Source organism: Tiliqua scincoides, chromosome 5 (genome assembly GCF_035046505.1).
Source record: "Tiliqua scincoides isolate rTilSci1 chromosome 5, rTilSci1.hap2, whole genome shotgun sequence".
Classification (NCBI taxonomy): domain Eukaryota; kingdom Metazoa; phylum Chordata; class Lepidosauria; order Squamata; family Scincidae; genus Tiliqua; species Tiliqua scincoides.
The window spans coordinates 137,484,479-137,500,051 of NC_089825.1; the positions used below are offsets into that span (position 1 = coordinate 137,484,479).

At 46.7% G+C, this 15,573-nt stretch overlaps 1 protein-coding gene across 2 annotated transcripts in view; it reads right to left on the bottom strand.

The window, feature by feature from the left end:
* The window catches only part of ADCY4 (adenylate cyclase 4), a 35,345-nt gene extending 27,248 nt beyond the window's left edge, over positions 1-8,097 (bottom strand). For both annotated transcript variants that reach the window (XM_066631410.1, XM_066631409.1), the window contains exons 1-5: positions 8,016-8,097; positions 4,866-5,339; positions 2,671-2,868; positions 1,610-1,771; positions 815-964 (exon numbers count right to left, since the gene is read on the bottom strand). In XM_066631410.1, coding sequence (XP_066487507.1) covers positions 815-964; positions 1,610-1,771; positions 2,671-2,868; positions 4,866-5,033 — 678 coding nt within the window. In that variant the 5' untranslated portion in view covers positions 5,034-5,339; positions 8,016-8,097. The remainder of the gene's footprint in view (positions 1-814; positions 965-1,609; positions 1,772-2,670; positions 2,869-4,865; positions 5,340-8,015) is intronic.
* Between the last annotated feature and the right edge of the window lie 7,476 nt (positions 8,098-15,573).

The following is a 15,573-nucleotide window of genomic DNA, read 5'->3' on the forward strand; positions in this document are numbered from 1 at the left end:
TTATTGTTTTATGAAAAAATATTTTGGGGAAAAAAAACAAAACAGAAAAAAAACAAAACAAAATAAGACTAAAGTCACTCGCTTAATTCCAGGCATCCTCCACACATGTGCAAACACATACCAGTGGATCCACACCAGAGGGGTAGCTAGAGGGGGACTTAGAAACTTAGAAACACTAAGTTTTGCAGGGATCCTTACCACAGTATGCAAGGAGCCCATCCCCCTCCCCTTTGGAGCTGCTAGAGCAAAATTGCTCTGTTTTGCTTCTACTGCCCAGAACGGCTCTGAATAGGAGGGGCTGCTTGCACACTGCAGTGAGGCTCCCTGCAGAACGTAGTGCTTTGCACCCCCTCTAGCTATGGCACTGACACAGACACACAACCCAATTTATTAGTATTGGGTATTTAGCTCAGGCTGCAATCCTATAAACACATTCCTGGGAGTAAGTCCACTGAACACAATGGGACTTACTTCTGAGTAGACATGCATAGGATTGTGCTGTCAGTTTCAGTTGTTTTCCATGTCATGCATTTGAGCCTTTCTTTGTCTATGCAAGCAGGTTGGAGAGTTCTTCTGTGCATATGCTGAGTGTTCAGCATTTATTGCTGGGTCGCGGGAACTAAGGAGTATGAAAGGATAGGAATGCATAGCTTTCTAGGAAGGTTTACGATCTGGCACCTCTCTAACTCATTTTTGCCCAGCCCACAGGTGCACACATTTGGTCCCTGTTGTATATATGCAACATTGGGCAGAAATGGGCAGGTAAAATGGATGGAGGGATGTGTTTCAAGCCCAGGCCTTCTCTTTCACTCACCTGGTGCCGTTTTTCTGACTCCAGCTTGACTCGAGACTGGATGAGGTTGAAGGTCTCATGGAAGGTCTCCTCCAAGGCCACCTCCATCAGGTGCTTGTGGTAGGCACCCACCAAGTTCCCACAGACAAAGATGACCAGATTGGACAAAAGCTGGGAGCAGAGGCAAAAACAGAGCCTGTGAAACAAAGTCAGATCGGAAGGGAGGAAAATACAGTGCCAACAGGTAATGACAAGATGAGACATCACTGTGGGTCCTCAGTGCATCAGCTGGTAAAGGGAAAGCTGTGACACTGCTATTCTAACACATGAATGAATGATAAAAACAGAGCATGATGACTAGAGCAACAAAGAGAGAGGTGGATGGACAGATGGACAACAGGAACTTGGAAAGGACAACTTACAAAATAGACAGACAAGGAGAGGTCAGGAGGGATGGTGAAGCCGATGGATGGATGGATGGATGGATGGATGGATGGATGGATGGATGGATGGATGGATGGATGGATAACAGGAAGAGGAGTGTTGGCAAAATGGATGGATAGATTGACAAGCGTCCATGACAAGGCAGATCGACTAAGCAAAACACAGGAAGGAGGGGACACAAATGGACAGACTGAGAAGACGTATGGCAAGATAGACAGATGGACTGAGGACAGGCGGGATAACTAGAATTAGATCCAAAGGGTGCAAACTGCAAGAAAGGAGATTTCGGCTGGATATCAGGAAAAAATTCTTGATCATAAGGGCAGTTTGGCAGTCCTTGGAAAGGGGTGTGTTAGAAAGGACTAGGCTCACCTGCAGGGCCAGTTCAGCCCGTGAATCTTTCCCCAGCAAGAGATAGACCCCAAGGACTAGAAGGTGGGAGAGTGATGAGACCAAGCCAGCGCCCACAGCCTCTTTCATGCCAACAGGCAACATGGTGTAGACTGTGAAGATAATAAAGAGGAAGAAGGAGACCTAGGAGGAAAGGAAGTGGTATCAGTCATCCTTGTGATGTCCATTCCATTTTAGAGAATATGAATTTGGATTTTGACATTTGATGACTCAATCCGGGCACCAGCATAATGTGAGTTGTGCCAGTGAAGGTTACTTTATAGCAGTCACAAAGCAGCCTCCACCAGTATGTGCTGCCAGGTAGGGAGGCCAGAGGGCCTCAAAATGATGCCCCAGAAGTGATGTCACAACCAGAAGTGTTGTCATCCCCAGGCTAACCTGCCTACTGACTCGTGAGAGTTGACTCATTAACACCTTATTGGTTCCATGCTGTACCATAACAACATCTCATTGGCTCTCAGAACAGTCAGTCTCATAGGTCATCCTGCAGTTGGGGGGCAATCATGGAGGCCTCCTCAGGGTAAGGCAATGTTTGTTCCCTTACCTCGGAGTTGCATTGCCTTTATGTCAGTGCTGGAAAGTTGGTTAGGATTGCGGCTTAAAGCTTGTTGCCCAGTGCAATTGCTACCCCCTGCACTCCTTTAGCTACGCCACTGCTTGGAAGAGGGAGGGTCTTTAAAGCTATTTTTCCACCAATTTGGTATCCACTGATTTTTTTTTTTTTAATCTACTGTAGGTTCCACAATGGAACCCCAGTGGATAACAAGGCACAACCTTAATACAGAAACCTATATGTCAAAGAGAAAGATAGACTAGACTCCTTCTCCTTGACGGACTAACTTTCTACAGGCAGGGAGGGATATTGTTAAAAACATGGAATCAAGTGAATCATACAGAATGCAATTCTTTCTCCTGAATATGTAGATTAGCCTTCAGTGGACTCCCACCAACTCTGATTTCAATGCCTAGATTTCAATGTAGATTTTCTAGGACCAACAGAGTTTGTATCCTTGGCCCCTCACCTGATCCCAAGGACTCACGACTCCACCTGTGAAGACAAAGACGTAGCCCATGGTGAGGAGGCAGGTCCAGATGACAGCAGAGAAGATCCGGGTGCATTGCTGAAAGATGTGCTCAATGCAAGCAAGGACCAAGATGAGGCTGAAGATGACCAGAGCGACAAATAACGTGATCAGGAAGCCCAAGTTGGAGGAGAAATCCTGGGGAAAATGAAAGAAGTCTTGAATTTGTCTTGCTTGCAGCATTGGCCCAAGCATCCCACTATGGAGAGCCCCATGGCTTCATCCTAGGCATCCTTGGACACAGAAGGTCACTTAGTAGCATTTGGCCAAAGGATCTGGAAGCAACCAGTGGTGGAAGGACTCAGCTGGAGATATTTGGATCTACTGTAGCCAACTGCTCCTCATCTATTTATGAACATGCTTAAATTCAGTGTAGGCAGAGGAGTGGAGCAGGTTAAAAAGACCTGTTTCAGGGTCTGCAGGCCAGTCCTGACCAGACAGCCCTCTACCCATAGGGAGCACCCACAGCTGAGTACACGCTTTGGATTGGCATGGCTCCCAGTTCAATCCCTGGTGTTTCCAGATATGGGCTCAGGCAAGGGAAAGATCCTGCCTAGAGTTTGTGGAAGATCTGCTGCCACCCAGAGTAGACTGCCCTGTATACTGGGCAATGAAGGTAGCTTTGTATGCTTAACAGCATAAGAAGGAAACAGGAAGCTCAGGTTCTTCCAAGGAGCAACACACAAGCCAGACATGCACAGTGGTCTCAAATATGCTTGATCACAGTCACATAGCAACAGGGGAGGGGTGCTGTCCACTTCAGGTGCCCGTCATAATGGAGTGCTAACGCAGGCAGCTCCGCTCCGTACTTGTTGGCTGCTAGGACCTATTTTGTTCACACACAGTAAAATATACAGGGCTGCCCATGTCACTTGACTATTGGTTCTTCCTTCATTGAAGGACCAACAGGCAAGCAATGCGGGTAGCCCTGTATATTTGACTGCAATGAAGGAAGGACCAACAGGCAAGTGCTGTGGGCAGCCCATCTCCCAGTAAAAAAATAAATACAGATAGAAAAGCAGCTTGCTCCTTCCTCCTCCATCTGGGGAGGAGGGTTTCATGGGGGGGAGGGTGAAACCCACGCCACATGTCAAATGCTCTAACTAAATCACTGCTTGATCACTACCTTCATGCTTGAAAGCCACAGCCTTCCTCCCCACCTGAGGCTCTGCATAGCCTTCCGAAAAGCACCCTTTCTTATTTTGCCTGATTCTTTGAAACCAGCAGCCATCTTCACCTCTAGGGGTGATGAATGTCACTGGACTTGGAAGAACTGCTTCCATTTGTCTTTCCTAAACCAACTGCCTGTTGGATTCCTTGGAGCAACTCTCAAGGTCTAGGATTATGAGATAGGGAAGAAATTTCCCCACTCCCCATACCATTGGTCAGTTTATAAACCTCTCCAGTGTGTCACCTTCCAATCTCAACTTAAACACACACACACACACACACACACACACACACACACACACACACACACACACAGAGAGAGAGAGAGAGAGAGAGAGAGAGAGAGAGAGAGAGAGAGAGAGAGAGAACACCCTTGGGGGGGAGAGAGAGAGAAAGAGAGAGAGACAACGAGAACCCTTGGAGGAAAGATACTCCCTCCCCAATAAAGAATTATTCTTTCCTTAATGTTTTTTCCACTTCTGTGAGATCTGTTTACAGAGAGACTGACTTGGACTGTATTAAGATTGTTAATCACATTTATCACATTCAGGGGTCAGCAACACATGGCCTGTGGGCCAAATCCAGCCCTCCACCCAAATCATCTAGCCCACAGGGTGCTCACCTTAGCGAATTGACCACACACTGAATCAGGAACGGCAAAGCCACCTGCCCAGACTTGCAGAGTCCCTGTGTGCAATGGCACAGGGACTCCATGAGCCTAGGCAGGCAGCTCTACCATTCCCTGTCCCCGTGCACGGCAAAATGGGCAGGAGACTGCATCTCTGAGGTTGAGCTCTGCGTAGCCACTTCCTGGAGCTTGGCAACCTGGAAGTTGTGAGTTTTCCCATGATGGTGTCATGGCCAAACATCCGGCCCTTTGGCCCAAAAAGGTTGCCAACCTCTGATCTAACCCTTTCTTTCTTATACCATAGACACCCCCTTCCCATTCCCCCAAAAGTGCTTACCCTGCCACTGGCAAAGGAGGTTGCAATGAGTGCCACGCAGACGCCCAAGATAATGACCAAAAGGAGGAGGATCAGGGGATACTGTTGACTCAAGCTGTAATAGGTTTGATAGAAGAGGTCTTCTCGAGGGGTCTCACTAGTTGCCTGGGGACGACGCTGGCAGGGCATGGTTTCCCCCAGCCCCACAGAGTCCCACTTTGAGGTAGATTCTACTCCTTCCCCCAGGAAAAATCAACACTTGTAGGTGATGGAGTAGCAGGCATCCCTTTGCAGAAATCATGTCCCGGCATGGCCACAGGGCCCCATGGTGCAGAACTGTGCGTGTCTACTCATCCCAGCAAGAAGAAAATCCGAGACCAAAATGAACAAGAGGCCTAAACTGCAGGGAATCTGGGTGCAGTGCAATATTCCTAGGAAGGCCCATCAACATCCCGGAAAGTTGGCATCAGTGCAGAATGTTGGGCATGGAAGATCCTGGGCAAGGCAGGGACAAAAGCACAGGGATGAAATGTCACCCTATTTCCTATTTCTTCACCTTCAAATTCAGATTCTGAACATCTCCCTTTCTGGTTTGGCTTAGAAACTGTGAGAACAACTTTGAATGTATGATAAAGGTGATGGTCTTCCCCCCCCCCCTTATCAAAACTTTTTGAAATGTAACAAACATGCAAATCACAAGCCATTATAAAAGACAGAGCCACACCCTGAAACCATATGTGGGGTCTTGTACACCTGCTTGAAACCAATTTCTGTGACAATATATCAACAGCCTACAAATTTATTCAACCCTGTTTGTTGAGTCTTTCTGGCTCTCTCATTTCCATATGGAATTTTCTTTTCTCCATCACTGCTGCTCACCAGAGTTTTTCCAGTTTTTCTCAATGTGCAACATGTTCACGTAGTCAGAATCAGATCCAATACTTAAAGCAACCTTATCAAGCACACCATGACCAAAATTTTGGCAAGCAGTGGTGTTACCCCCCTTGTGTGACACCCAGTGCAGCCTGCACTCCCCCCCACCTCTAGTGACGCCACTGAGCATGAGAAGCTGCCATGCTGAGACAGACCCTTACCTGATTTAGCTCGGCACTCTCAGCACTGACTGGCACTAGCTAGCCAGGTTTTCAGATGGGAAATGTCTTTGCCTTGCTGGGAGATGCCAGGGACTGAACTAAGGGTATTCTGCATCCAAAGCCTATATGCTAATGAGCTACAGCCCATTCCTGGATTGAGCTTTTCACCATGTATAACAGAGACAGTTTCAAGATGGTATTTGATACTGCAGGGATTGAAAAGAATCACCCATATCGGGTTGGGTTTATGTTGGTAGCAGATGTGGCTTCAAAGGCACATGTGTACATATGCTGTGAGGGTCCTTAAAAGATTATTTTGGACTCAAGAGTTGGATGAAATATCTGTGATGATTGGACATAAATTTCCTAATACACCAGAGGGAATATGGATATTATTAATTCTGTCATAAGAAATAGCATATCCTCCCCATAGCGGCTAGAATGCTGTTAGCCTGCTCTGGGAAAGAACTTTTGGTACCAGATGTAAAAAGCTGTTGTCTTTTAAAAAGACATGGTGTTGAAAACTCAAATGAGAAAGGAATGGGGCCATAAAAGAAGCAACAATCACAGACCAGGAAGGAATGGATGGGAAAAAACCCTCTCCTTGTCCATATCACTTGCCAGAAGAACACAAGATGAGCCCAGCTAGAACAGCCCAAACTTCCATCTGGTCCTTTCAAATCCCCCCTCAAACCCTAACCCTTTCCTGAGAAGTTGTGAGCACAGCTCCCCCCCCCCCCCACACACACACCCTCTGTCAATATGCCTATAAGGACACTAATGGAAGTCCATGCATATTCTTGCCTTGTTTAGTCCTGCCTCCTTCTCCCTCTCCCTCTCTTGCCTCCTCTATATTAAATTCAGAATGCAAGCACCTCAGGGCAGAGATCTGTCCTCTTTTATAGTGCAAAGCACTGTACATTATACATTGCTCAAATAAAGGAGGGGGGAAGGATAGAAGGGGCTGGAACCTCAAAACTACAGTTTTAGAAGGCTACAGGAGGGCATGATTTGGCTAAAGCGGGATGAATCAGGGAGTGAGTCTTGCAGATTTCAATCAGGAGCTCCCCATTTTGCCCACCATAATTTGAGCAGTGCATCCACATTCTTCTTCTTCATCATCATCATCATAACTATGAGTAATATTAAAAATTGTCAAAAGGACAGCCCAGCTTGGGAATGAGTATGGAGACAGACAGAGAGCGCAAGCTGATAGGAAATGTGGGAGAAACTAATGTATGGAGAAAAAGAAGAGAGTGATGAGGGGAAGAGGAGAAAAGAAAGTAAAAAAGAAATAGAGGATGGATGGATGGATGGATGTTGGTGTGAGGTTGGTGGAAAGGAATTAAAAGATGTCCCCCAACTTGGAGTATCAGCAACAGATTTGCAACCCTCCCTTCTTTCACAGAACAATTCTACCTGATCCTCACTGACAACCTGGGAAGTAGGTGAGGTGGGGGGTTCCGCAGTTTAGGGATCCGAGACTGACCTACCCCCCCCCAGCCCAGGTTGCTCTGGGGCATCTCCCTGTGCCACACCAGTTCTCGTGGAGAGATGGGACTTGGCAGGTTTAAGCTCTGGGTCACAGTAGAAAAGTGAGTTTGGTGGATGGGGGGGGGGGAGAGATTTCAGGGTTGCTCTCAAAAAGAATAGCAGGTGTTCCCCCCCCTTCATCTCACACAATGGAAATCCATGCCAGTGGCGTAGCTAGAGGGGGGAAAGCAGCTGGGGGGACAAAACACTAAGTTTTGCAGTGCTTTGCCCCCCCCTCTAGCTACGCCACTGCTCCACGCTGCCCAAGCATTGGGACCAATTCAGATCTTGCTGAAAAATCCAAGTCTGCTCTACAGGCAGATCTCTAGACGTGCCCGGCTTTTCTGGGGGGTGCCCCTTGGGACGGTCCTGCCTTTCCTCCCCAGGTGATGGATCTCCACTCCAGCATCTTTTCTAAGCTCCTAGCTGTCGCCTGCAATGGCTTGAGGATCCCATGTCCCATTGGCCATCACATGCCCTCCCCAGGTCCTCAGGCTATTCCCTCTTCCCCAGTTCCCCCCCCCGCCCCTTCTCTGCTTCTCACCTGCCAGTTCCAGCCTCAGAAGGGAGTGCCTGGATAGGATGCCCCCCAGGCTAGTCTCTGGCGCTGCTGCTTCTCTGTTAGTTGCAGGAAGTCTCCCTCCCACAGCCCAGCTCAAGCCCAGCCCAGTCACTGAACTGGAGCGAAAGAGAGCCTGTTGATTTAACACTTTCATCCCCTGGAGCAAGGGAGGCAAGGATTCTTCTGAATACTGCAGAAGACCCTGGGTCAACGGAGGGGGGGGGGAGATCAAGAGACACCCCAGGTGGCAAGCCTGGCCACTTTGAAACTGGATCAGATTAGTAAAGTTACTGCTGGGGAAAGACAGGCAGGCAGAGAGACTGATGGACTACCTAGAAAGTGATGATCAGTGCTGGGGGGGGCACTTCAGATATTTGGGAGGCACAAAGATTTTGTTTGCATGTGGTGTGTGTGTGGGGGGGGGGGGTCTGTTTGGAAGAGGCAGGAAGAATCACAGAAAGATTTGCCTGCAGTGATTTTCAATCTCTTTCATCTCATAGAGCACTAAATGTTTCTGGGCACATCATCAGTCTTCTGATAACTGACAAGGCACACCATGCTGTTGGGAAGGGGGGGGAGGATGGATTACATCCCCACAAATAAATTACTCTCCTCCAAACACCTCTGGCACACCTAGACCATTCATAGCACACCAAGTGAAAATCACTGATTGGAGATATTCAGTGTAATTTTCAGGAACAGTGTGTATTTTGCTACTATTTTATTGTTTAGTATTTAATGCCAGTCTTCCTTCAGGGTAGCACACATGACTCTCTCCCCCACCCCTCTTTCAGCCTCAGAACAAATCTCTCTCAACATTTGGGGTTGTCAAGTTCTATTGTTCATACCACACAAAAAAAACTACACCAATGCTATCAACACCAACCGCGACACAATCCTATGTATGTTTACTGTATACATGAGAGAAGCAAGTCCGATTGTGTTCAATAGTGTTTACTACCAGGTTGGCACAGTCAGGCTTGCAGGGTTAGAGTCATAAATGCACCTTTTTGTTTTTCTTTCCTTTTTTTAAATGTTTGATGCAAGCGAACTTTTACTCTCGGCTTGCACACTCACTCTGTGTGATTTTAGCTATACTGCAACAAACCCTTGGCGTACAAAACCCACAGCTTGGACAGAGAACCAGGAGGTGCTGAGGGTCTGAAATGTGAGAGTTCCTGCTGATGTCCCTGATCATTGCCAACTGTGGAGAGTAATGCTTTTCAGTTAGTTTTACAGAAAGCCCATTGCTTTCTGTAATATATACTGCAGGGAGCTTCAGAAGCAAGCACACAGTACATCCGTTTTCGTCTCAAAGACACATCAGCCCAACATTCAGAAATCTTAAACCAGTTTCCCAGTTGTTCCAATATTGTTTTGTATGGCCCAGTGGTGTTCCAAGGTCATTTGGGACCCCGGGCCCATAAATTTCTGGCACCCACCCCCATGACAAAATTATTTTCTGCCATTGTCATGACATGAAATGGATAACTTTATTGAACTGTGTGTGTATATGTGCTAACTTTATATATTTACAACTTTGTAACTTCATATATAAAATCATACCAATAAACATGCTTTTCTTGTGGGCAGCTGTAGCCAGCACTAGCCAAATTGAGGCTGCAGCCAGGGTCACCCCCAGCGCCATCTTGGGGCAGCCTCTCGGACACTTTCCTACAGCCTGGCACCCAGGGCTGAGCATCCCTCCCAGTCACCCTCTTTGTATGCCACTGGTATGGCCTTTCCACCCCTCAGTAAACTAGCACAGCCCCAGACATGTAGATCTTGAATTGGCCGCCAAACCTTGATCAGTCATTCCAACTCCAGTATTTATTTATTTACTTACTAAATTTATACCCTCCTTATCTCCCTGAAGGGCATTCAAGCAAGGCAGCTATTTGGAACTAAACAGCCTTATCTTCAACAGTGTTGTATGCAGCTTCCTTGCAGGGCTCTTCAAAACAGTTCTGCCTCTCTCACAGCCCCATCCTATTCATGTCTAGCAGATATGACTGTAGTCAATGGGGCTTACTCCCCATTATTGTGCATAGAATTGTAGCCTTAGACTGTAAGAAAGGGCAGGAGGAAGGGTGGATGCTGGGCTGTACTTGAAGGGGCAGTGTATTCACCATGCCTGAATGCAGCTGAAATGTGTGTGAATGACTCACATTCCAGGTACTTGGAAGAGCAATGCTTTTTACATGTGTGACGTCAACCCCCAACAGTTCCAAAAAGTTTTAAGTCAATTTCTCCATCAGGGTACTATGACTCACAACCCTACCACCATCATACAGTGTTTCAGCTGTTCCCAACTTTCCTTCCTAATGGCCCAACAAAGCACTTCTACAGAACCAAAATTACACCCAGACACCCAACCGATGCAAACCCAGTGGTGGAATTTCCAGTGTTCAGGTTTGGGTTCAATACTCTAGTCCTCTTGATCAGTTTGTGTTGGCTTTTAAGGCATCTAGCTGGTCTGCCTGCCCAGTTCCTTCCACTGGAGGAAATCTAAAGGCAGTCCAGGGCGGCTGAGTGGATTTTAGCCACCAGGTCATCCTTCTAGATAGTTTGCATAACCTCACGGAGAGGCCAGAGGAAAGGAAGGGGTAGGTAAGGACATAAAACTTTGAATAAATCAACTCTCTAATGAGACCAGAGGGACACAGCGGCTTCCTGATGGATTTAGAGTCACTAATGAGCTGGACAGCTAATGTCATTTCATGCTTGTCATCCTCACTCGAAACTGTCCTTCAGTTCATTTAGTTGGCCATTAATTCCACAACTGCTGGCCCCTATTTCACCCCCCCCCCCTTCCAATTGCATTCACACAACAACACACAGGATTTAATCTTTCGGAGGAAGTCTGCCAGGTCTCCAGACTGCAAGAGAATCGCCATCTTCTCTTGCAAAGTTGCAATGCTTTTTGCAGCTATCATAAAGGCAGGGTTGCTAACAGATAGGATAATAAATGACAATTGCCTTCATCTTGTGCAATTGACTGTTTGCTTTAGGGGTAGTTCTCAAGCAAAGGGCAAGACTGTGTTGTGTCACCTCAGTTACCTTTAAAAAAAAGAAAGAAAAAACCCTTCACACTGGGTTCCTAAACTGTGGGTCAGGAACCACCAGTGGCTTGCGACCTGATTTTGGGTGGGTCGCAAAAGTGAGAAGCTGATCACCGAAAAGGAAAATGTATTGAGCCCTAGGGAAACTGCAACAGAGCAACACATGTGCATTTACTCATGAGTAGGTGACTTTGCCATGGTCCACTGCAAAGGGGATTGCAAGGCCACCAGAATGGTTCCCATGTGATGGACATGGAGCTCCACAAAGCATCAGGAGGCAATTCCCTCCCCCAACACACAGTGGTAAAGAGAATAAAATCAGAGATTGAAGTGGCTTTAAAGAAACAGATATTGCACAGATCTCCACCCCCAGACTTGCTAAAATGTGCTGGGCTCCAGCTCTGGAATTGAAGAAGTACTAAGGCCCCACCACCATACTTGCTTGGGGCTCCACCATTTTTGGAGGGCTCAGCCTAGTGACAGATGGAAATTCAACAGATTAAGCTTAGCATTAGGATTCTGGTAAGTGGGGGGGGGGGGAAGCTCTGCAAAGTCACTGTTGTACCACCCTCCAGAGCCAACACTGTCTTGAAAAAAAGAATGTGTGGTAGCAGGCTGAGCAATATAACAGAGAAGACCTGAACTCATTCTTGCTGTTAAAGCTTGCTGGATCACCTTAGGCCAGTTACTCTCTCTTACAACTTTGCATGGTTGACCAGGCTGATGGGACATTAAGAAAACCTTTGTGTATGCCACCCTGGGCATCTGGGTGAGAAGTATTTGAATGTGTGGAATCTTCTGCTTATGGTAATTTGCTTTTTAAATCACGTCTAAAACCTTGAGGACTAGAAAGTTGAAACGCCTTCAAAACATTCCCTCATGCATGCATACAGAAAGAAGAGTTAGTGAGGCTTGGCACACACAAGTCCCTTTTCTTGCCCTTGCAGCATTATGGTGTGGTAGTGTTGCCAGCCCTCCAGGACTGGTATGCAGTGGCATAACTAGGAAGGTGCAGGGAGTGTGGGTCGCACCAGGTGATGCACAGAGAGAGAGTGACCCAAATTGCTAAAATCACTGTTTGTAGGAAGAATACTATCATGTTATATACCAGTGGTTCTCACATGTTTCACACCAAGGCCCACTTTTTAGAATGAGAATCTGTCAGGACCCACCTGATGTCATGAGCGGAAGTGACACCATTAAGCAGGAAAATTTTTAACAATCCTAGGCTGCAATCCTACCCGCATTTACCCAGGAGTAAGTCCCATTGACTATCATTGTTAAAAGAATATATATAGTAGCTTGTTAAAAGTAAAGATCGGTAACATTTCCCCAAATGCAATCACATAACATGGTAGCATCAAGTCTAATATATTAAAAATAAAATACTGAAATGAATGGGGGTCCACCTGAAATTGGTTCGCTTTCTAACCTAGTGGGTCCCAACCCACAGTTTGAGAAACATACCATTCAATAAACACTTTACAGCAGAATTCAATGAACAAAACAAGAGGGAAATATCTCCATTCTATCAAAAGTTATAGCCAAAATCAGAAAACAAAAATGCAAATTATCTTATGTAACAAAAAAAGTACATTTCCTTAATTCAGAATGGACCAATGAGACTGATTGTTCAAAGAGCCAATGAGATGTTATTGTGACACAGCATGGAACCAATAAGGCATTAGCAATGTGATGCCCTCAGTGTGGGGTGACCAAAATTGCTAAAATCAGTATGTAGGAATAATACCATCATGTTATATATCATTTGATGCGTAATTTACAGCAGAAATAAATTTAAAAACCATGTTGAAATGTCTATGTTCTACCAAAGGATATAGCCAAAAAACTAGCGGGGGTTGGGTGATGGTATATCACCACTAGGGTGTTGCCCAACCCACTGCATGGGAAGAGGTCCATCATGGGGTTGACATGCTGGTTTCCTGCACCAGGTGATGAAAATCCTACTGACGCTGGTATGCAGTCTCTACAAATAGGTATTGATCGTCAGGTGACGAAATACTACATTCCACGAATGACTTCAGTCATATTCAGCACTGCCGCCCTCTTCTGCAAACCACACAAGCCAGAGCCTTATTATCATTTGCATCTGGCCCCCCTCCTTTGCATTTTTGCACCCTGACAAGGAGGCTTCTAACACCCAACCAGACCGTTTCACAGTTCCTGGCTTGCTCCGGCTCCGCTGACTAAACGAACCCAAAGGATCACCGGCAGCAAAAGTGCTCCCAGTGCAATCTCATACATGCTTGAAAGGAAGTGGCACCAAGGGAGGGGCTGTAACTCAGTGGTAAAGCACCCCATTTGCATGTGGAAGGTTCTAAGTTCAATCCCTAGTTGCATCTCCTGCTAGAGCAGAGAAAAATGTCCAATTGCAAACCCTGAAGAGCCACTGCTGAGCTAGATAGATCAATGGACAGATTTGGTAGGCATCTCCCTACTTTTCACACTGTATTCAGTAGGGTTTACTCCCAGATAAGTATGCACAGGATTTCAGTCAAATCTCCATATGCTTCAGTTGTCCCTGTTTCCCACAATTCCAATGTTTCGTCTCTATTTTTGACACTGATGGGTGCCTTTTAAGCATGTTCCTAGCAAAAGTTGATTGGGTTGAAAATTTTCTTTAGCTCAAGTTCCAGCGTTTAGGATTTCAGTCCCTGGAAGGAGAGTGGATTCATCTGGTCTTTGACCTTTTTCATGCTACAACACCAATATAAATAAATATGAGGCTGGGGACCCACCATCAATCCTGCCCCTCCTAGGATCCAATCCGCCCACTTCTGCCCAAATAGCTGCCTGTCTGTACTCCTGCCCACCCATTTTCCCCTTCCTCTGGAGTCTTCACAACGACCCTGTGAGGGAGCACCCTGAGCAGGACAAGACTTAGAAGCTGTGGGGCAAGACAGTGAGAAGGAGCTGTGCAGGAATATATCAAGACATCCGTTTTGATAAGGCAGTACCAGTATTGGATGGGATCCAAGCCGTCTCTTGCACAGGCATTGAAAGACCGCCACAACCTCCCCAAAAGATTTCGCGACCCCATTGGAGTCGTGCCACACAGACCAAAGAACCTGATTTAGACCACCTGATTTAGAGGATTTTTATACTGCTTTTCTATACAGTGTAGTGGATCTGGTGTTAAACCAAGAGGATCCAGGTTCAAATCCCTGCTCAACCATGAAATGTTCTGGGCCACCTTGGTGACCATCTTTGGGCCTCACAGGGTTGTTGTGAGGACAAAAAATAGGGAGGGAACCATGTACACCACCCAGAGATCCTTGGAGGAAAAGGAGGTATAAAAATGTAGAAAATATGTATGTATACATGAACGAATGAATGAAATCCCATGGCCCACCCCAGCAACCTGGCACTAGCGCTGCTTTTAAAGTCCTATTGTGCTGTTTTTTTGCAGTGGAAAGGTGGGGTGCAAACATCTAAAATAAAGACCCCATGCAGAGCATGGCTGCCATTCCCATCCTTTGGCCGCTGGCTGAAGTCTCCTTTGAACCACTGACAGAGGGACAATTATCAGCGTGTTTTCCTCACATTTATCTTTAACCCAAAGAACAACCCGCCTCTTGACTTTTACAGCAATGGAGGGCAGGGTTATTGGAGAGCAAATGAGCTCAGTGCATAGCTGAGCCTTTGGCCATGAGTCAGAGGGGTCTGGGGGAGAGCACGGACCCCTGGTGAGACCAAAGAAGGCTGGCGCATGCAGGTCCCCTTGTTCCTTCTTTGAAATGTTGGGAAGCAGGCACCTCACTGTCCTACTAGCCATCCCAGCCTTCTCTCCCGTTCCTTTACAGGCACTGCAGGACAGGGAAGGGAAGGGGGAAATGGTGATATTTCCTGCCACTCCTTTTCTTGCTGAATCACAACCAAAGAAAAAGAACAGGCTCTCCAATCTGCAAAGAAGTAGTCAGGAAAAAAAAAGTCAAGCTCTCTGGGGCCAGAAAGCAACTTTTAGGCTTAGTTTCAGCTCTTAGGAAGGGGCGATTACTCAGCAGTGAAGGAAAGATACTTTGCACATGCTCAGAGACACTAAAAAAAGGTTGCTTTGCAAGATCCAGTGCCACCTTGGGCCTTTTATTGCAAAAAGGGGAAAGCAGGAGGAAAATATTAAATCAGCACTCTTGGCTTTTAAAAATACAAGCCTAGAACCGGTGTTTCTCAACCAGTGGTACAGGAACCACCAGTGGTACTTGAGGTGGTGCCTGGTGGTACAAGCAGGACCCTGGGACACCTGCCACTTGGCAGTGAGAGCAGGAGCAAACAGCGTTAGGAGGCTTGGCTCAGCAGGCAGAGCTCAAAAGCATGTCCACCCTGAGCCTGTTACCAGTGTTTGTCATGTAGCACCTGGCCTCCCAATCTAGAACTAGCAGTAACATCATCGCCAGTTACTTCTGTGGTACTTCGAATAAGTGGACCATGTGAAGTGGTACAGTGGAGGACAAATGTTG